This window comes from Lissotriton helveticus, chromosome 3_1 (assembly GCF_964261635.1).
Source record: "Lissotriton helveticus chromosome 3_1, aLisHel1.1, whole genome shotgun sequence".
NCBI lineage: Eukaryota > Metazoa > Chordata > Amphibia > Caudata > Salamandridae > Lissotriton > Lissotriton helveticus.
In genome coordinates, this window is record NC_136061.1 from 244780428 (window position 1) to 244801585 (window position 21158).

General features: G+C 49.8%; 1 protein-coding gene across 8 annotated transcripts in view; it reads left to right on the forward strand.

Moving 5' to 3' along the window:
* NF1 (neurofibromin 1) overlaps positions 1–21158 on the forward strand; it is a 2143703-nt gene that overhangs the window by 1794190 nt on the left and 328355 nt on the right. For all 8 annotated transcript variants that reach the window (XM_078679713.1, XM_078679719.1, XM_078679717.1 and 5 more), the window contains one exon: positions 506–636. In XM_078679713.1, the coding sequence (XP_078535839.1) occupies positions 506–636 (131 nt within the window). The remainder of the gene's footprint in view (positions 1–505; positions 637–21158) is intronic.

The window sequence follows — 21158 nt, forward strand, 5'->3', positions numbered from 1 at the left end:
CGGTCTGCGTTCTAGCAGCTCCAAAGCTATAAGAAAAGGCTTTCCATGTTGAGTTTCTGGTTAAATGATACGTAGTGATAAGCGTGTTTTAATAAGCTTCTGTCTGACAGCAGAAAGATGGTTGTATGCAACAAATGCAAATCAGCAGAGTCCTGTGTAGCTTCGCAGAGTAACAAGAGGACTTGTTTCTAGAACTTTGAAAAATACGAAATGTTTTTGTTGAGTGGACAGATGGCATTCAGATTGCCTAAAGAAAGACTGTTGATCTGCTGTGATAAAGTAGTATTTCATTTGTCATTAAAAAGAAAAACTTATATGGAGTGTTACATAAATCAATTATGCATTTTAAAAAGTAAAAAAAGAATTTAGTTGAACGTAATCTGTTTTCAGTCTTGCTATAAAAATTGGTTTAGAATAGTGTGCTGTATTGTGGTTGAAAATGGAACACTCTATGGCTGTAATAGACGTATACAGTAATTACAATTACATGTTTTTCCCTTCACAGACACACAGAGAATAACCTCACCCCAGCAGCATCCTCATTTACGGAAAGTGTCTGTGTCGGAGTCCAATGTGCTTCTTGATGAAGAGGTTCTGACTGATACCAGAATTCAAGCTCTCCTGCTTACGGTCCTTGTAAGGATATTGTTTTTCATGACTTTATTCTGCATTATAATATTGCACATTGTTATGCACCTGAAGGTATGATTGATGGTTATGGAAACAGTAGCAAATGCGTTGATATTTCAGAAATCATCCAATAGTATTGGCTCTGTGACCTTCCCTACTCATAGGAAGAATTTAAGAAAACACTCCGGCGGATCAAACCTAGATTCTTCATCTGCAGGAAATGTTCAATGATTAGTGTGCGGCCAATTTTGGCAGAGAACCTTCGTGTAGTTGTTCATCAGCGATCAGTGTTTTCTCAGCTTTCCCAGGAGGATCTCTATTCATCAGAATATGAAGAAATTTAGAATGGGTTTCCTGAATAGGGTATACTGTTATGGGTAGTTTATCTTCTTGTGTTCATAGTGGTAGGTTGCATGTTCATTGCCATTGATTGCCCACTATGAGTTTACTTCATTTCCACTATTCCTTTCTCGTATAGATGTGTAGACAGATCCCCCCACAATTCCCTCAAATCCCAGTGAATATCTTCTGTGTTGATAGTTACTAATGACAATTCTTCTTGCATAGTGAATCCCACCCTTTCTCATCCTCATTGGGGGAAGTTGTAGCCTAACGGCTAGGGCGGTTGACCTTAATTCTGGGGAACCTGGTTCGAATCTCGGCAACACCGCTCAACATCCTGTGATTCTGGGCAAATCACATAATCTCCCTGTGCCTACTAAAAAACATGTCCTTCCTTCAGACCAGCAGCTGGAAGGGTCAGTTCATAAAGGATTCCTCTTCTTTTCTGCTGAGAATCCTTTCCAAATCGCCACTGTGTTGCTATTGCATTTGTTCTAGAGCACCTCATCGCTCGTCACTTTCCTATATATGGCCTACCGAAGTGCACAATCCTGGTCGATTTCATATTGTAAACGATATTACAAAGCATGTTTTTTGACCTGGAAGAGATGGCACTGTTACGTATATAAGCCTTGTAGTTTTTTCCCTGCTGTTCTTCAGCTGCCTCCTGCCTTTTCAATCCTGGTTTTCCATTTTTCTCCTGTCTTCCCTTCTGTTTCTTCACCCCTATCATGTATTTCCCGTCCTGTTTCTGCCACTCCTTTACCTCTCCTGTTTTTCTTTCCCTCCTGTCTCTGCTCTTGGTTTTTCAGTTTGTCCAGTCTCTCTCATCTGTCTCTTAACCCCTCTCCTGTCAGTCCTTTTTTGTTTTTTTCCGTTTCTCAGCCTTGTTGGCTCAAGTCATTTTTATATCTCTTCTGTATCTGCCTTCACTTTTGATTCACCATCCCTTTCTCTCCCCTCTTTCCATTTTTCTCCTGCCTTTCCTCCGGCACAAAGAACTCTTGTGTGCTTATGGTGGGTTTAGAACCTTTGCTTCCTGTTGGTTTGCTTCATTGTCACTCATTTGTTTGCTTGCTTATTAGTTCGCTTGTGTGGGCTTTCCTTCTTTCTCTTTTGTTTGTCGCGCCCCTGCAGTATGCCCTCGTTACTTGCGCACTTCCAGTGCTGTCTTTTAGACTCTGTTCTTTTTGGTTAAACGCTCCCTGAGCATGAATGTGTTTTCCAGCTGCCTCCCTCATGTACTTCTCTACCCCCTGTCCACACTCTTTGTTGCTCTCTCTCACATGCTACTCTTTCCCCAATAGTATATGTTACTTTGCCCCACCCTCCATGTTGCTCCCCCCCTTGTGCCCTCTCTGTTGCTTTGCGCCACACTCACCCTTGGGGTTTCTACCCCCACCTTTGCATTCCATGGTGCTCCCCCCACTCGCTCTCCATGTAACTGCTATTTCCCCTTCACACAAGTAAAGGTTTTTGTGTAACCTTTTTTTTTAGTTGTTTTTTTACCCAATCCAACTTTGGTAGGTGAATGAAATGAAAAACATAGGAACCGTGTCATAGGCGTTTTTTCTACTCTTTACCTTGCTGCACACACTGGGATGCCATGCAGCACCACTAATGCATTGTCAAAGCCGATAGGTTCCATGCACCAAGAATATGGAACTCGCTCCTGCCCGCCTTTAGAAGAATTCCTTCTCTGGCACGCTTAAAATGGAGGCCACATATTTCCAAATGGGCAAATGCCTCTCCTAACGCTTGCACTACAATCACCTCAGCGACTTTCTGCTACCCTCTGTTATGACTTCTCCATGGTGTCTGGGCGATATCCTCCCAGCACCTCTGGGCATCCATCCCGAGATTTGAGACCGTCGGTTTCTTGTCAAATGTATCTACCTGCTTTTATCCCAAATGTTTCGACCTGTTTTTATCCCAAATGTATCCACCCCTCCCAAGTTCTTTGTATACTACTTGTCAATCCTGTAAAGCGCTCTGATACCCTCATGGGTCTAGTTCGCGCTCTATAAAACACAATATAAATAAATGTGTCCTTGTGTAACGCAACTGTTGCTCCTGTAAAACACTCGGATACCTGATACCTTTGGGTCAAGTTCGCACTATACAAAACTCCCCCAAAAAAAAGAAAAAAAAGTAACCATGCTTCATACTGCCTGACAAATATACAGGCTAATAGATTATAAATGGGGATCAGAAAACGTAACTTTTATCTTGCTAATTGAGACTTCTACTTTAACTCACTTTATCCGTATGTTGTACTAAGGGATACCTCATAGTGCGAGTTCCTCATTGTTGAAATATCTTGAGGTATGTGACTAGATCCAGAATATTCTTTTGCATGCCTTAAAGAAAGTTGGAGACCTGTTCACAGTCAACAGACTCTGTGAAGTCCCCATTGTCTAGTTTTTGTATGGAACAGAGGCCTCTAAGGAGATTGTGTGGACCAGACTTGACACAATGGACTTAGTTGCCAGATTCACTTTCAGTTTAATCTCATACCTGCACAATACCCATGTAAAGGAAGGATGGCTGGGTTGGTGTGAAAAGTAATGAGAGATTAACTATGACCAGTGGTCCTTCAGACTGTTCCAGGGAGTTTCCGTTTGGAAGTACCTTTGTGAATGAAGTGAGGATACTTAATATGACTTTCAAGCTCAACTCAGACAAGACCGAAGTCTTCATCCTACTTTCCGCCCCCTTTACCTGGGATGACTCCTGGCGGGCCGCAGCGCTCAGATCCCCTCTCCCCTTCACCCCCTCAACCCCCCGCAGACCACGCACAAATTCTCAGCATTATCTTGGATTCTTGCTGCCCCATACTCTGCCTGCTTCAGAAGATTTTCAAGTGGATTCCCACAAAGTCCAGGAAAACAATCACCGATGCGCTCATCAGCAGCAGGCTCGACTACGGCAACGCATTCTAAGCCAGAAGCACCCAAAAACTCCTAAAGAAACTGCAAAACATCAAAAACGCTTCTGCCAGACTCCTCCTGAACATCCCTTGCCGCAGCCACATTACCGGTTACCTGAGAGACCTCCACTGGCTCCCAATCAACCAAAGAATGACCTTCAAGATTCTCGTGCACACCTACAAAGCCCTCCTCAATGCCAGACTTGCATACCTCAAACACCGCCTCTCCTTCTACATACCAACCAGACATCTCCGCTCCGGCCAACTGTCCCTGGCCAGTATCCCATGGATCCACAAGACCTCAACTGGAGGAAGATCTGTCTTCTATCTTGCTGCAAAGACCTGGAACTCCCTACCTCTACATGTGAGACAATCACCGTCACTACCTCAATTCAGTAAGGGCCTCAAGACCTCGCTGTTCGACTGAACCACAGAATTCCCTTTGCACCCTACAGAGAGAGAGCGAGAGAGAGAGAGAGAGACACACACACACACACACACACACACACACACACACACACACACACACACGTCGCGCTCTACAAGAACCAGAATGATTGATTTAGTCAAGGGAGTTGGTGGAGTTGTTTAAAAGGGACAAACAATGTTATTATATGCAAGGGATGAGGTCCCTCCTCAATCTTGGATTTACATTTTCCCCAAAAATGTATCCAGAAATAAAAAATTTAACTATTCTCATTACAGCACTGTCAACCTTTACTACTACAGGGGTGGTAGTAGTCACTAGATCTCAAAGTGAATTTGTTCCAACTTCCTATGTGAAAGTACCACATGAACAATTATCTAAGACTTTTCAGTTTGTTGTGCTTTGATTTGGTAGTGTCGGGTCACATTCTCAGACTGTGAATACATGTATTTCCTGACATCTGACAGACTGAGTTTCATACCGTCCTTTTTAGATAATTGAAGATGTAAGTAATCTTATGCTTTAACTGGACTCAAGTGAAATTGAACAATTGTTGGCTGTGCCCACCCAACGTCTCCAATTCATCATAGCAGGGCTAGACACAGTGGTGTGGAATGTTTTTCTGCCACAGGACAAGAATCAACATCAACCTTTCGTTTGATCCCACTTTTCAGGCTACCACTTCTTTTTCTGCATCAAATTATAACCTTTATCTTTCTGGTGACTCGTATGCAGCATGCAATGGAGACTGTTCAAGAAAATCTCAGAACTTGTTGGAAAATACGGTCTTATGACCACCTGTCTGACCTGGTACAGACATCAAGTATTCCCCACTTCAATGTCCTGTGGCAATACAACTCACATCTGAAAGAGACACGTTAGTGATAGATTCCTTACCTTAGAATATGCCCAGGCGTCAGACTGGATCCGGGAAGTTTTTCTGCTTAGCAGTACCTCTACGCGCCAGTAGGTGGCGTCCTGTGGCTCTGCGTTCATCACTGGCATCGTAGGCGCCAAGATGACGTCACGGAGAGTACTGAAGCGCCACCCATGCGCGCAGACGTCAGTTCTTTCTTTTTCCGCGCCGAAAGCGCAGATCCTAATTGAGCAGGTACCTCAGTAATTTTTGGACTACTTTTTGGGACATTTGTCACCTTCTCTTGTCTCCTGGTGCACGTAGGGATGCCCAGCTTTAAGTCTTGTGGGTCATACCGCCGTAATATGTCAGTGGCGACCCCCACGATGTCTGCCTCTACTGCCTTGAGACCGACCATAACTCCCGGGACTGTTGAGACTGTCGAGCCATGGCTCGAAGGCCTTGCGGGAGTGGCGCTGGAAGTTGCTGGAAGCATCGCACTCCTCTCACCGCCGCTCTGGGTCTAGAGGCCGTTCACGGGACTGCTCACGGGACGGGAAGTCTTCACCTTCAGATTCCGGTAAGGGACGCCATGAAATGAAGTCAAAGAAGCGTGTTCGCTCTCCGACATCCGTCACTCCTTGAAGGCGGATGAAGGGGACAGGGGCTCTGCCCCTGCGGCTCCTCCAGAGCCTGGGAGTCCCGCGGCCTACCTGCTATACCCGGGTCCGTCGGCGACTCCCGAACAGATGCAAGAGTTTCTTGCTGCCATGGACCGCCTTTTTAGGCCTCGGGCCCCCGCCAGTGTGCCTGAGGGCCCCGCTGTCCTGTGTCCAGATCCTCTTGGCCCAGCGGTACCGCCTCTGGCGCCGGCCCCGGAGCCACTGGATCCAGCGCCCTTGGATCCGGCCATGGTGCAGCGCCGCTGGCCCCAGCGCTGCCTTCGACTCCGGCCCCTGGGTGCCGTTTATCCCGCCCCTGTCCCGGTTTCCGGACCATTTTGTTGTGGCCTGGGATCCTGGTGCCGCTCCCGGTGCCGCTTGCCCCCTCTCCGGCTCCGGCCGGCTCCTTCTACTCCGGAGCTGGATGAGGACTGGGACGGTTCTGAAGACCCCCTTGCGCGGCATTGTGACTCCGAGCAGGATTGGGTGGATGACCTTCAAAATGCGGTGAACTTGTTGCGTCTTCTGACCCGGGTTTTGCCTCACCTCCGCCTACTATGGAGGAGGGTGCTTCCTACACTATGGTGCTGCGTCGGGCTGCTTAGGCTCTCCATCTCGACCTCCCTACAGTGGCCCATCTCCTTACGGAGGTGCTCCAAATGGCAGCTATGTCTTCGGAAGCGATGCTCCCATTCAACGAGGCCCTTACCAAAGTCCTCTTGGGCACTTGGTTGCAGCCGGCATCGGGGGCACCGTTGGATAAGAACGTTGCTAGGTGTCATCGCCCGGCGCCTGATGATCCTGCCTTCTTGACCACTCACCCCACGCCTGAGATCTTGGTCATTCAGGCCTCGACATCGCAGAGTGCCTTTCCCACGGCTTCGCCGGATAAGGACTCTAAGCGGCTGAACCAATATGGCAAGAGGTTGTTCTCTTCTGCCAGCTTGGGATTGCGGTTGGTTAACATCGCCTGCTTATTGGGCCGTTCCTCCCACACGGTGTGGGATTCGGTAGCTGAGGTCTTGCTTCAGTGTTCTGAGGAGGTCCAGGCTGTCCTTTCCCGAGCGGTTGCGGAAGGCAAGGATGCAGCAAAGTTTGCCATCAGGTGTGGTCTGGACACCGCTGATTCGTTGAGCAGGGCGATTTACATGACTGTGGCGTTGCGGCGCCATGCCTGCTTCCGGTCAACCGAGTTCTCACCCGATGTCCAGGGCTCGCTTATGGACATGCCCTCTGATGGCTCCCGCCTCTTTGGCGACTAGGCTGACAATGCCCTGGAGCGCTTTAAAGACTCGCGGGCCACGGCCAAGTCTTTGGGTCCTTCCACAAAGAACCCTGCAACTTCTGGGTTTTGTTCCTTCCGTTGCCAGGTTAAGCAGGCTCCTCCACTAAGCCTGTGCAGAACCAGTCTCAGCGCAGCCGTGGACGTGGCTTCCACAGGGGCGGGTCTGGCAACCAGCGAGCGGGTCAGTCCACCTCCACCCCCGCTGCTTCCACCTCTAAGCCTGCCTAATTCGAGCTTCAGGGAGCACCCCACGCCGGTGGGTGGCAGGGTCGGACACCACCTCCACCACTGGCGCGAAATTACCTCGGACAAGTGGGTGTTACAGATAATCTGCCAAGGTTACTTGCTCCCCTTTCTGTCCTCCCCTCCAGCCATGCCCCCTCGGTACCACCGGCTCTCGGGGGATCATTTGGCTCTTCTCCTTCAGGAAGTCTCTGCCCTCCTGGCCAAGGGGGCCATCAAGTGCGTTCCCGGTCAGGAAGTAGGGAGTGGTTGTTATTCCCAATACTTTCTGGTCCCCAAGAAGGACAAGGGGGCCTGCGCCCCATCTTGAACCTCCGGGACGTCAATCGTTTCCTTCGCAAGGAGAAGTTCAAGATGTTGACCATGGCTCAGGTCTTGGCTGGATGGTAGCGTTGGACTTGAAAGATGCTTATTTTCACATTCCCGTCCTGCCGGCCCTCAGGCGTTACTTGGGGTTCACGGTGGGCCAATAGCATTTTCAGTTTGCCGTGCCCCCTTTCGGCCTACAAGTGCCCCTCGGGTGTTCACGAAGGTGATGCCGGTGGTCGCAGCTCATCTGCGCAGGTCAGGGGTGTCAGTCTTCCCCTACCTCGACGACTGGCTGTTGAAGGCGGGCTCCAGGCAGTCATCACCCCCCTCCAGACTACGGCCGACCTCCTGCGTTTGCTGGGCTTCTCCATCAACGTTCCGAAGTCGCACCTGAGTCCCTCTCAGAAGTTCCCTTTCATCTGGACTCAACGCGGTTTCGGGTTTTTCCTTCCGAGCAGCGAGTCCGGGATATTCAGGCTATGATTCCGCTCTTTCAGCCTCTATCCCGGGTTTCAGTCAGGATGACCCTCCGGCTTCTGGGCCTGCTGGCCTCCTGCATCCTGCTGGTGACACATGCAAGGTGACATATGCGGGCTCTGCAGTGAGACCTGAAGTTCCAGTGGGCACAGCATCAGGGCAACCTGTCCGATCATGTCCAGATCTCGGGGGGGGGGGGGGGGGGGGGGGCTGCACGAGAGTTGCAGTGGTGGCTCATTAATCGCGATTGGGTCAGTGGCAGGTCCCTCTCCCTTCCCCAACCGGAGCACACAGTGGTGACGGATGAGTCCCTCCTGGGATGGGGAGGCCCCATGGGAAGAGGCAGAGATCAGAGGCCTCTGGTCTCCGGTAGAGTCCCAGCTCCATAATCAATCTTCTGGAGCTGTGGGCGATCCGTCTTGCACTGAAAGGCATTCCTTCACTCTGTCCGGAGAAGTGTGGTGCAGGTTTTCATGGACAACACCACCGCCATGTGGTATTGATACAAGCAGGGCGGGGTGCAGTCCTGGACCCTATGTCAGGAGGTTCTGCGCTTCTGGACATGGCTGGAACATCAAGGCATTACCTTGGTGGTTCAACACCTGGCAGGTTCTCTGAACGCCAGGGCAGACAAACTCAGCCACCGGTGCTTGATGGATCTCGAATGGAGTCTGAAATCGTAGGTGGCGTAAGGTCTCTTTCTGCAGTGGGGAGAGCCTTGGTTAGATATATTCGCCACCGAAGAGAACGCTCAATCTCATCAGTTCTGCGCGTTGGAATTTCCAAAGCGGCACTCGCTCGGAGACGCTTTTTGTCGCGAGTGCAGCTGCGGTCTGTTGTACGCCTTTCCGCCTATACCACTTCTCCCCAGAGTGCTGAAGAAGATCAGGCGCGACCGGGCCCAAGTGATTCTCGTGGCTCCGGACTAGGCTATCAGCGTTTTGTATCCCGAGCTACTCAGTATGAGCATCGATTCGCTTGCCTCTTCAGGAGGATCTTCTGTCGTAGAAGCAGAGGACGGTTCTCCACCCGAACCTTTCCAGCCTCCACCTCCATGCTTGGAGATTGAGCGGCGACAGTTGACACCTTTCCATCTTCCTCCTGAAGTCTGTGATGTCATTCTGGCAGCCAGGCGTCCCTCCATCAAAACGGTATATGCCTGTAGGTGGAACTGATTTGCGGCATGGTGCACAGCAAAGATTCTGGATCCCCTTTCTGCCCCTCTCGCTGAGGTTCTTCTGTTCCTTCTCTCCTTGGCCCAGCAGGGCTCTGCTCTGGGCACTATCAAAGGTTATCTTTCGGCCGTCTCTGCGTTTCTACGGCTTCCAGATCAGCCTTCTCTTTCGAAGTCACCGGTTGTTAACCGTTTCCTTAAAGGATTTACGCACACGTTTCCACCTGTGCCCTTTATAATGCCTCAGTGGGACTTGAACCTTGTCTTGACGTTTATGATCTGCGCTCCCTTTGAGCCCCTTCATAACTGTCCCTTGCGTCTTCTCACTCTAAAGACCGCTTTCCTGGTTGCTATCTCCTCTGCCAGAAGAGTGAGTGAGCTCCAGGCTCTTTCTTCCAAACCTCCTTTCCTTTCTGTTCCTCCGGACAAGGTGGTTTTAAGGACCCGTCCTTCTTTCTTGCCAAAGGTTGTCACGCCCTTCCATATTCGTCAGACCATCACTTTGCCCACCTTTTTTCTGCTTCCGCATCCTTCAAGGGAGGAGGAGAGGCTCCACCGTCTGGACCCAAAACGTGCGCTCGCATTCTATCGCAGTTCCGGGTGGATGATCAGCTCTTTGTTGGCTACATGGGAGCTAAAAAAGGTCGGGAGGTGCACCAACGGACCATCTGCCGGTGGGTCGTTCTGTGCATGAAAGCATGTTACTCCTTGTCCAAGAAGGAGCCTCGTGTGGGGCTGCGTGCCCATTCGACCAGGGCTACTGCAGCCACTACTGCCTTGGGACGCTGTGTCCCCTTACAGGATATTTGTCAGGCAGCTACGTGGGCCTCGCTGCACACGTTTACCAAGCACTCCTGTCTTGACAGTCAGGTCCGTAGGTGCGGCTTTTTATGCCGTTCTGTGCTCCGTGATTTTCTGGTGTAATCTTGTTCGCAGACCCATCACCGGGGTTGGTATTGCTGGGGTATCTATTCTAAGGTAAGGAATCTATCACTAACGTGTCTCTTTCAGATGCACAAGTTACTTACTCGTGTAACGATATATCTGTAAGAGACATAAGTTAGTGATAGATTCCCTACCGCCCCGCCCATCCACCCCGTTCTGAGAACTGATTACTAGGGTTAAGGTCATCCCCTTTTAGGGCCCTTAGTTTATGCACCAATTGTCAATATCTTGCATGGCTCTGCGTTTCGGCGCGAAATAGTTGTGTACAGAACGTCAGTGCGCATGGGTGGCGCCTAAGTACTCTCCGTGGCTTCATCTCGGCGCCTACAACGCCAGTGACGGACACGGAGCCGCAGGATGCCACCTACTGGCGCGCAGAGGTACTACTAAGCAGAAAAACTTTCCGGATCCAGCCTGACTCCTGGGATATTCTAAGGTAAGGAATCTATCACTAACTAATGTCTCTTACAGATATATCGTTACACAAGTAGGTAACTTGTGGATCAGCTACTGACTGTAGAATTCTTTCGCTCAGACACTCCTCAAGTGGCAGTTGTCACTAATGTTTCCCTTTTGTGATTGAGTTTGTATTTGGATAAGTACTCCTTCAATGGCCTGTGAAATTACCATGGTCAGCTTTCCACATCAGCATCTTGGAATTGTGAGACTTTGTGGCAAGTTTAATGGCCATTTATACTTTTTGGGTCCCGGAACATCATGCATAAAATCTAACTATAAAACAGCTGCTGTGCATGGTTTAAACAAGGTGACTCAGTGGTGGTTCAAGTGTTCTTTCTCTCAAAAAAGTGAATATCTAGATTTGGGCCTTGGGCAGGTTCAGCAGATTGACATCTATGTGCCATTCTTAGAAGCTTTGCAGAAGGTTCTCCTTAAAATATTTAGCACATGCAGCTTCCCATCTGTAGAACCTGTAGTTTGTCAGCGAGTGCCACACACTTTGCTCCCAGAAATTCCTTTGAAAGCAGTGTATGGGGGAAACTCCTCTGTCATGAAACTTTCCACTTGACTTGGCTTTCCCGGAGGTAATGGTCACATACTCAGTTAAACAAGATCTGACTTCAAAAAAGATGCGGTAATCCTAATTTCCCTGGATGTGGCAAAGTGTGCTTGGTATACAGATTTCTTGAAACTCGGCATATTATTCCAATATAAATGGGTTTTATTATCACAGGTTCAGAATGAGGCGAGAGGCAGTGCAACATTTCAGTCAAAACTGCAGTACATGTGCTATATGGCCTGCAGGTTAAAAATAACTGCTTTTTGTGGTGTTATTACAGGGGATGTACCCACAGCTTGGATACCATCTTCAAAATATTAACACACACTACAGAGCAGTTTGTGAAACTAGTCCATCCTACAGGATATTGACCATTTAAAGGTGAAAAGTATGCTTTTTAGAGAGAGTGAATTAATGTGGACACAATAAGTAGTTAATTGTGACCTACACTTTTTCCCCACTTGACTAATTAAGATTCCTGTTGCTCCTTTTTCCTTAATTTAACAAATATATATTGACCTAAGTTGTTCCTTATGTCTGTCAACTGAAGTTGATTCTGAAATTCGTATGTCAGGAGCAGATTTTCTGATTGAGACTCCTACCCTTCAAATATTTCCCATGCACCATATTGGATCCAGAAATTCTTGAGCACTACCTCTGCGCGTTGATAGGTGGCGTTGATTTGGTCCATGTTGGAAGTAATGTCATGGTGCCCATATAAACAATACCCTGGCTCATTGACATCAGTTGCTTTCTTTTCGTGCCAGCAGCGCAGATCTGGAGAGCACCGCAGTCATTTTTTGGCTGCCTTTTTTTACTTTTCTCTACTCCTTTTTTGAGCGTCCCTCCGAGGGTGCTAGAGACATATCTCACAATAAACCCACTATGTTCAAACCACAAGGAGATTGTCTCCAACATATGTCTGTCTTTGACCCACACTTGGTTTGTCTGTGGTGCCTGGGGTCGAGCCATCTGAGAGGCTTTCTCTAATCGTATGTCTTTGAATCCAAATGTGATTCTCAAGTGGGCTGTGAAACTCCTGGCAAAGCGGCAGTAGAAGGGTTTCCACTGATCCCGGCCACCTGGGAGAGGTTGAGTTCAGAGGTCTGTGGTCTCCTGCAGAGTTCAAGCTATATATCAACTTTCTGGAGTTGAGGCCGATTCGTTTAGCATTGAAAGCCTTTCATCCACCCATCAAAGGAAGGTGGAATCAGGTGTTCACAAACATCACCTGCATGGGGTATTGATAAACATAGCAGGGTGGAGTTGTGAACTCTTTGCCAGGAGTGTCTTTGCCTCTAGAGTTGGCTGGAGTGCCAGGACATCTTCCTGATCGTGCTGCACCTTGCAGGCTCACTGAACTCCTTGGCAGACAAACTTAGCAGTCGATGCCTTGCAGATCACAAATGGTGACTACATTCAAAAGTGGCACAAGGTCTCTTCCACACCCGGGAGAACCTTGGCTCGATCTGTTCAAAAGAATGCAGAATGTCCGCACTTCTGGCTCATTTCACCTTGAGTGGAATTTGGGACTCACTTCTGCTGATACCACTCCTACCCAGAGCGCTCAAGAAGATCATTACAGACTGGGCCCAAATAAAATCTTGTGCCCCCAGATTGGGCTTGGAGGGTTTGGTATCCCATCCTTCTGAGCATGAGCTTCGGTCCTCCAGGCAGGCTGCCCTTTCAGGAGGACCGCCTCGCAGCACAGGGCAGGGTCTTGCACCCAAACCTGCGCACACTCACCTTCATGTACAGAGATTGAGTGCCGAAAGAGGACAATTTTCAATCATCCTCCCATGGTCTGTGATGGCTTCCTGACAGCCAGGTATTCTTCTACTAAGACTATATACACCTACTGTTGGGATATGTTTGTGGCTTGTTGTTCCTCAATCCAGGTGGACCCCTTTCTGTCTGGTGGAGGTGTTGCTGTCGTTTTTTTCTCTAGCCCTGCAAGTACTTGCACTGGGCGCTATTACAGGTTGCTTTTTGGCCATTTCGGCTTTCCTGCAGCAACCGGATCAACCACTTGTGTACAAGTCACTGGTTGTGACACATCTTTTTTTGTAAAGGTTTGCAACACTTGTTTCCCCCTACCCCTTTGGTGATGACTCAATGGGACCCTAATTTGGTCCTCACAATTAGATGCCCTTCCCTTAGAGCCCCTACAAGGCTGTTCTCTGCAGCTCTCAATCATCAAACCATCATAACCATTTAAAAAGGCCTTTCTGGTGGCCATTACATTGGACTAAAGAACTAAAAACTTTGAAATTTGTTCTTCAAGACGTCAGGTTCTGTTGCTGGGCACTGCAATGCAAACATTGAAAAACTAAATATGAAGTTAAATAACTGTATGTACATGTTAGAAACAGATACATGTCAACATAGGTGTAGGATTAGCACTTTAGTTGGAATGGAAAAAAGATCCAGTAAAGAAGGAAAGAAAAACCCAAATAGTACAGAGAGTGAATAGAATGATCAAAACATTTAGATGCGCATGAGTTCCCCAATGTAGTGAAAAAACCGTTCTAGCAACCAAATCATCCCATCCAAACCGATGCAGAGGTGATAGTAACTGAGCTGTCAGGTGTACTCACAGCTGAAAGATGTAGGTGACTACCTTTTAAAAACCATAGATCGATGTTATTATTATGATCCTGTGAGGAGATCTACAAAACACAGAGCGCCAAATAAATGATCGACACCGCTAATTTCCTCGGAATCCTATTCAGGATAGTGTTCTCTATCAGAATCTTTTAACTACAACAATGGATCCCTGCCGGGTTCACCACTTCTGTGAAACTGAGATAAAAGACATTACAAAAAAGAGTTACCATGTTGTTACCACTGTCGAATATCGTCCGTGTTCTTTCCCTTGTAGTGAGCTAACCTGCACAGTGGTCCGTCTGTGAATGGCGTAAGGTCGTGAACTTATCCCCGTACGGCTTGCGACGCCTTAACTCGAGCAAAGTGCCTTAAGATGGAAAAAGACATGCAATGTCTTAAAAAACACTCTTGGTACGTGTTAACAGAACACTGACCGCGATGATAATTATTATTATTATTATTATGCGTTCTTATATAGCGCTCGATTACCCGTAGGCATCTCGGCGCTTGCCTTGGGAACCCGTCCTGGCTTTTTTCCCCTGTGAGATACCTGTACTGGGCTTCCCCAAGGTGAAAGCCAGGCATCCCGCCGCGGGGGGCCATAGTGGAGATTAAGCAAGCTGATGCCCAGAGCTGCAGAGTGTGAACCCGTGATTCGAGTAGGCACCGAAACGAGAATTATCGAGTCTGTGGATATTTGGGCTCAAGACCCTGCCGCGTCGGGAATTGAACCCTGGTCCCGGGTCTGACCTCTGCTTCAGGGTCTGCCTCCTCTAACCAGTGAGCCACACTTCTCCAGTATGTGGTGCGTGTCCGCTAACTCCCTTCACTGTTAGACTTCCAGTCTGGGTCCCGGAATCCTTCCGCGAGCTTGTATTAAAGCCGCGCCTTGACTAAACTTGTTTAACGAGTGTGTCAGAAACAAAATAAACGTCAACGTTTCTAGATGTGGTTCAACGCGCATGCGTGAAAACCAGAATGCCCATCCAAATAAAAACATCCGGGTTAAGCCGCGGACGTATTTGGGAGCTTACTTTTCGACTCACTTTATTGACAATCTCCATGAAAGCAAGTCCCTCATGTGATTGCTGAGTTGTCCTGAAAAGTATGAAAGTGATAAGAAAGAGAGAGAAATAAGAAATATGCTGATCCTTTACAATGTTTTCATAGGTGATGACATACAATTGTTCTTCCAAGCAACATCGTATATTACATTCAATGCTTAGACAATTAATGTACTGATGCCAATTCTAAATGAGATTACACTGGAATTAACATCATATATAACAATTTATAGAAGCCTGTGATTGTATTTAGGTGGATCAATGATTATAAGTAACACAGTAACATAGTCCCCAGAAACTTGATCCAAAAGGTTTCTCTGCGAGCCAAATGTGTGTGATGATCTTGCCCACTGATGGATTCTACCCTTTCTAACACTGTAAAACGAATTTGTGGGATGTTATGTGCCTCCTGCATCCAATGTATGTCCAAACTAGATGATGTGTGTAGATTTCATATTGTGCTTTTGTGCTCTATGATTCTGGTCTTGATCTTTCTGGATGTCCTCCCAACGTATACCAAGCCGCAAGGACAGCGGATCGCATATATTACACCTATGGTGTTGCAATCGGAGTTGTCGTAATTTGATCATTTTCCCTGTTCTGGGATGCGCAAATTCATTTCTGACTATGACATTGCCACATTGGCCACAATTGTGGCATTTGCTCATACCTTTATACCTGGAAGGCATTAAAGATCGTTTATTTTCAATAACTCTGCCATGTTTTTTGGGCGAGTATGTGCGAAAATAGGAGTGTTCATGAATAAATTCGCAAAATCCGGTTCATTCGCTATGATCTCCCACCTTTGGTGAATAAACTTTTTAATCATTGCAGCTTGCTCAGATTGTTTCAAAATGAACACCGTTCGTTCAGTAGATGGTTTGCTTGATTTCTTGAGTAGATTAGCTCTGTCAAGTGCAACTAACTCTTTATGTGCTTTCTCCAGTATTTCTTCAGGATAACCACGTTGTTTGTAACGTTCAATTTGTTCCTTCATCAAATCCTCTCATTGCTACTGGTCTGAGAAAATTTGCTTGATGCGTATCAACTGTGATTTTATAAGGGATCTTTCAACATCTTTGGATGTGCACTATTGTAGTGTAAAGCGTTGTTGACATCTGTTGGTTTTCGAAATACTGTCGTCGGGATTCCGAAAGAGGATTTGTAAATCTATATCCAAAAACTGAATTCGGTCCTCTTGTATGTTGTGTGAATTTTATCCTTGGATTCTTAGAATTGATGTCCTGTAGACACTCTTCAAGTTTAGATCTGCTCCCCTTCCAGATTATGAAGATGTCATCTATAAATCTGAGAAATAAAAGTAGGTGCTCTACTTTGGATTCCTTAGAATGTGTTCTTCTTCAAAATGGGCCATGAAAATATTTGCATAGGACGGTGCTCCCGTAAAGCCCATGGATGTACCTGTGCGTTGCAAATAGTAATGATTTTGCTAAGAGAAGTAACTGTGGTAAAGTGCAAAGTGTAGAAATTCCAGTAATAATAAACTCAAATCCTGATTGATATCCGAGTTCAACAATCTCCACTCCATGGCTTCCATGCCCTCCATGTGGGCGATCGATGTGTATAATGCTACTACATCAATTGGGCATAGTAGTGTATCTGATTGTACCAAGTGGCTCACTTCTCTTAATTTAAGAAGACAATCAGTTGTGTCCTTGATGTACGTTGTCCAACTTTGTACGAGAGGTTGCATGTGGTGATCAATGATACGCCCTAGTGGTTCATGAATCGATCCACATCCTGCCACGATGGGACGTAACGGTGGGTCTGTGAGATGCTTGTGAATTTTAGGTAACATGTAGATATGAGGTATTTGTGGCGATGTGGGTAGTTGATATTTCCTGGTGTAAACATTGATGAGCCCCTTTTCTTCAGCATTTAAAACAATTCCTTCCAAGAGTTTGCTGAATTAATTTGTAGGATCACGATCTAATCTAATGTAAGTGTCTGTGTCTTGCACGTGCTGATCCACCTTCTGGTTATAGAAATTGGTGTTCATTATTACAAGAGCGCCGGTGTCTTCAGTGTCTAGGCCTCGACCACGACGACCGAACCTACTCCGACTGCCGGGCCCTGATGTCTAAGGCTAGGCGGGAGCGGTCCCGCAAGCAGCTTGAGCTCCGGCAGTCGGCCCCGCGCCATTCAAGGTCCCGGTCCTACGGGAGGTTGAGGGACCGGTCGCGGGGTCAGAGCCCTCGTAGCTCCGGGAGTCAGCATCGGTCTTCAGGATCCAGGTAAGAGGCATGAGAGGTCGGAAAGGCGTCATCGCTGTTCCGACCCACCCCGACGCTCGCGCGACGCAGCCGGGGGTTCGGGTGACACCACCCACGCGGCTCCGACGGAGTCGCTGGCGTCGCAACCTGCTCCATACCTTCTGGTCCCTGGGCACGAGGCGCCGCCAGAGGAGGTCCAGCGGTACCTCATGGCCATGAGGTCTCTCCCTCCTCTGCCGGGCTCCATGGCGCCTTCGGGCCCTGCAGTCCCGGCTGGGGGGCCTAGCGGATCGGGTGCTTCCGCCCCGGCGCCGCAGGCCCCCACTGGATCCGGTTCCGGCTCGTCGCCGGTCGACCTCACGACCTCATCGATGCCGGCCCCTAGGGTGTCGCCCCCGGCGACGCCGTCCCCAATCCTACCCTTGATTCGGTTCCGGCGCCGGAGACGCGCTGCTGGGCGCCGCTCTCCACGTCGTACGGAGACTTTTACTTACACGAACCAGCCCCATCCCTTGAGCCTGAGTTTCAGGTGATGGGTGACGAGGGGGATTGGGAGGGGTCTGTGGACCCTCTGGCACAGGAGTGCCAGTCTCAACAGGACTGGGCATATGAGCTTGGGGATGCCGGTGGACTGGACACTTCGCCAGACACTGGTTTTGTCTCCCCTCCAACCGTGGCTACGGAGGAGGGGGCTGCCTACAGTGTAGTGTTGACACGGGCAGTAAGGCATTGGGCCTAGAGCTCCCCGCTCACTGAGGTCCTTAAACCGCAGGCAAGCTTGACTGAGCCCCTGCTGCCGTTTAATGAGGCCTTGTGTGACGTTCTTTTGGGCACTTGGTCCAAGCCCACTACAGGTCAGCCTGTGGATAGGAACGTGGCCAGACGCTTGTCCACCCACCCCACCCCCGAGAGCCTGGTTATCCAGGCTTCTACTTCCCAGACCGCATTCCCGACGGCTCCGCCCGATCGGGAAACCAAGAGGTACGAACAATTCGGTAAGAAGGTGTTCTCGTCCTTGAGTTTGGGACTGCGGTTAGTCAATACCGCATGCCTCTTAGGCCGCTACACCCACACTCTGTGGGACACGGTCCCGGACGTGCTGCCACAATGTCCGGAGGAGGCCCGGACTAAACTCGCCCAAGCCCTTGCGGAGGGTCGAGATGCGGCACGCTATTCCATCCGGTGTGGCCTGGATACCACAGACTCACTGGGCAGAGCGATGGCAACGACTGTGGCGGTTCAACACCACGCCTGGTTGAGGACCGCCAATTTTTCGGCTGATGTCCAGGCCACCCTCTGGACATGCCGTTTGATGGCTGTCGCCTCTTTGGCGACAAGGCAGACCATGCGCTTGAGCGTTTTAAGGACTCCAGGGCTACGGCCAAGTCCTTGGGCCTCTCGGACCCCACCAGCAAACGGGTGCCTTTCGCTCCTTTCGTGGCCAAGGAAGGGGCGCCCCCACACGTGCTGCCAGCCACGCGCTGCAGAGTAACACACAGTTCGGTGGCGGCAGTGTAAACCGCCGTGGCGGCGGTCGGGGACAACGACGAGGCCAGTCCACACCTCCCCCTGCAGCATCCGTCTCAAAACCCTCCTAGTCCGTGCTTTCAGGCCCATGTGACGCCTGTGGGGGGCAGGGTTCGCCATCATCACTTCCACTGGCGCACTGTCACGTCGGACATGTGGGTGCTGCAAATCGTCCGAAGGGGCTACTCCCTCCCCTTCGAGGCGACCCCTCCAGCCATGCCACCGCTATACCACCGTGTGTCGGGGGGGATCACTTGCAACTTCTGCAAGAGGAAGTTACGGCCCTCTTGGCCAAGGGGGCCTTCGAGCACGTTCCTGGGCCAGAAGTAGGGTGTGGTTGTTACTCCCACTACTTTCTGGTACCCAAGAAGGGCAAAGGGGGCCTACGCCCTATCTTGAACCTACGGAACATCAACGGGTTCCTCCGGAAAGAGAAGTTTAAGATGCTGACGTTGGCTCAGGTCTTAGCTGCCCTAGACCCTGGAGACTGGATGGTAGCGTTGGACTTGCAGGATGCTTATTTTCACATCCCTGTCCTGCCAGCCCACCGGGTTCCCTGCGGTTCACAGTAGGCCACGAGCACTTTCAAATTACCGCGCTCCCCTTCGGCCTTACCAGCGCCCCACGGGTGTTCACGAAAGTGATGGCGGTGGTCGCAGCTCATCTGCGCAGGTTAGGGGTTTCAGTCTTCCCCTACCTCGACGACTGGTTGTTGAAGGCAGGCTCGCCCCAGACAGTCGTCAGCCACCTCCAGACTACGGCCGACCTCCTGCACCTGCTGGGGTTCTCCATCAATGTGCCGAAGTTACACCTGTGGTCCTCTCAGAAGCTCCTCTTCATAGGAGCGGTTCTAGACTCTGCGCAGTTTCAGGTTTATCCTCCCGAACAGCGGGTTCGGGATATTCAGGCTCTGATTCCGATCTTTCAGCCTTTATCCCGAGTCTCGGTCAGGTTGACGCTGCGGCTTCTGGGGCTGATGGCCTCCTGCTTCTGGTGCATCACGCCCGGTGGCGGATGCGGGCTCTGCAGTGGGACCTAAAGTTTCAGTGGGCCCAGCATCAGGGCAACTTGTCCGACCATGTCTTGATCTCGGAGGGCACTGCAAGACAGTTGCAGTGGTGGCTCGCGGACCGCGATTGGGTCAGCGGCAGATTCCTCTCCCTACCCCAACCGGAGCACGTAGTTGTGACGGACGTGTCCCTCAATGGCTGGGGGGGCCACATGGGAGAGGCGGAGATCAGAGGCCTCTGGTCTCCGGCGGAGTCCCAGCTCCACATCAACCTTCTGGAGCTGCGGGCGATCCGGCTTGCGCTGAAGGCATTCCTCCCCTCTGTCCGGGGGAGTGTAGTGCAGGTGTTCCCGTACAACACCACCGCCATGTGGTACTGCAACAAACAGGGCGGGGTGGGGTCGTGGACCCTACGCCAGGAGGCTCTGCGCCTCTGGCAGTGGCTGGAACATCAGGGGGTGACCCTGGTGGTTCAACACCTGGCAGGTTCTCTGAACGTCAGGGCGGAGAAACTCAGTCGTCGGTGCATGATGGATCACGAATGGCGTCTGAACTCGGACGTGGCGCGAGGTCTCTTTCAGCAGTGGGGAGAGCCTTGGTTAGATCTATTCGCCACAGAAGAGAACGCGCAATGTCATCAGTTCTGCGCGTTGGATTTTCCAAGGCGGCACTCGCTCAGAGACGCTTTTCGGCGCGAGTGGAGTTGCGGTCTATTGTACGCCTTTCCGCCTATACCACTTCTGCCCAGAGTGCTGAAGAAGATCAGGTGCGACCGGGCCCAGGTTATCCTTGTGGCTCCGGACTGGGCACGAAGATATTGGTATCCAGAGCTACTCAGCATGCCAGTCGATCCCCCGATTCGTCTGCCTCTTCAGGAGGACCTTCTGTCGCAGCAGCAGGTCCTGAACCTGTCCAGTCTCCACCTACAAGCTTGGAGATTGAGCGGCGACAGTTGAGGCCATTTGACTTGCCTCCTGAAGTCTGTAATGTCATTCTGGCAGCCAGGCGTATCTTCACAAAGTCGGTATACGCCTGCAGGTGGAACAGACTTGTGGCATGGTGCACAGCAAAGGCTGTGGATCCACTCTCTGCCCCCCTTTCTGAGGTTCTCCTCTTCCTTCTTTCTCTTGCCCAGCAGGGCTCTTCTCTGGGCACTATCAAGGGCTACCTTTCTGCCCTTTCCGCCTTCTTAAGGCTACCTGATCAGCCATCTTTGTTCAAGTCCCCAATTGTAAATAGGTTTTTGAAGGGCATCACACACATGTTCCCTCCTGTTCCTTTGATGCCACAGTGGGACTGGAACCTTGTACTTACTTATCTGATGTGCGCTCTCTTTGAGCCACTTCATAACTGTCCTCTTCGTCACCTTACTCTGAAGACTGCTTTCCTGGTTGCCATCACCTCTGCCATGAGAGTGAGT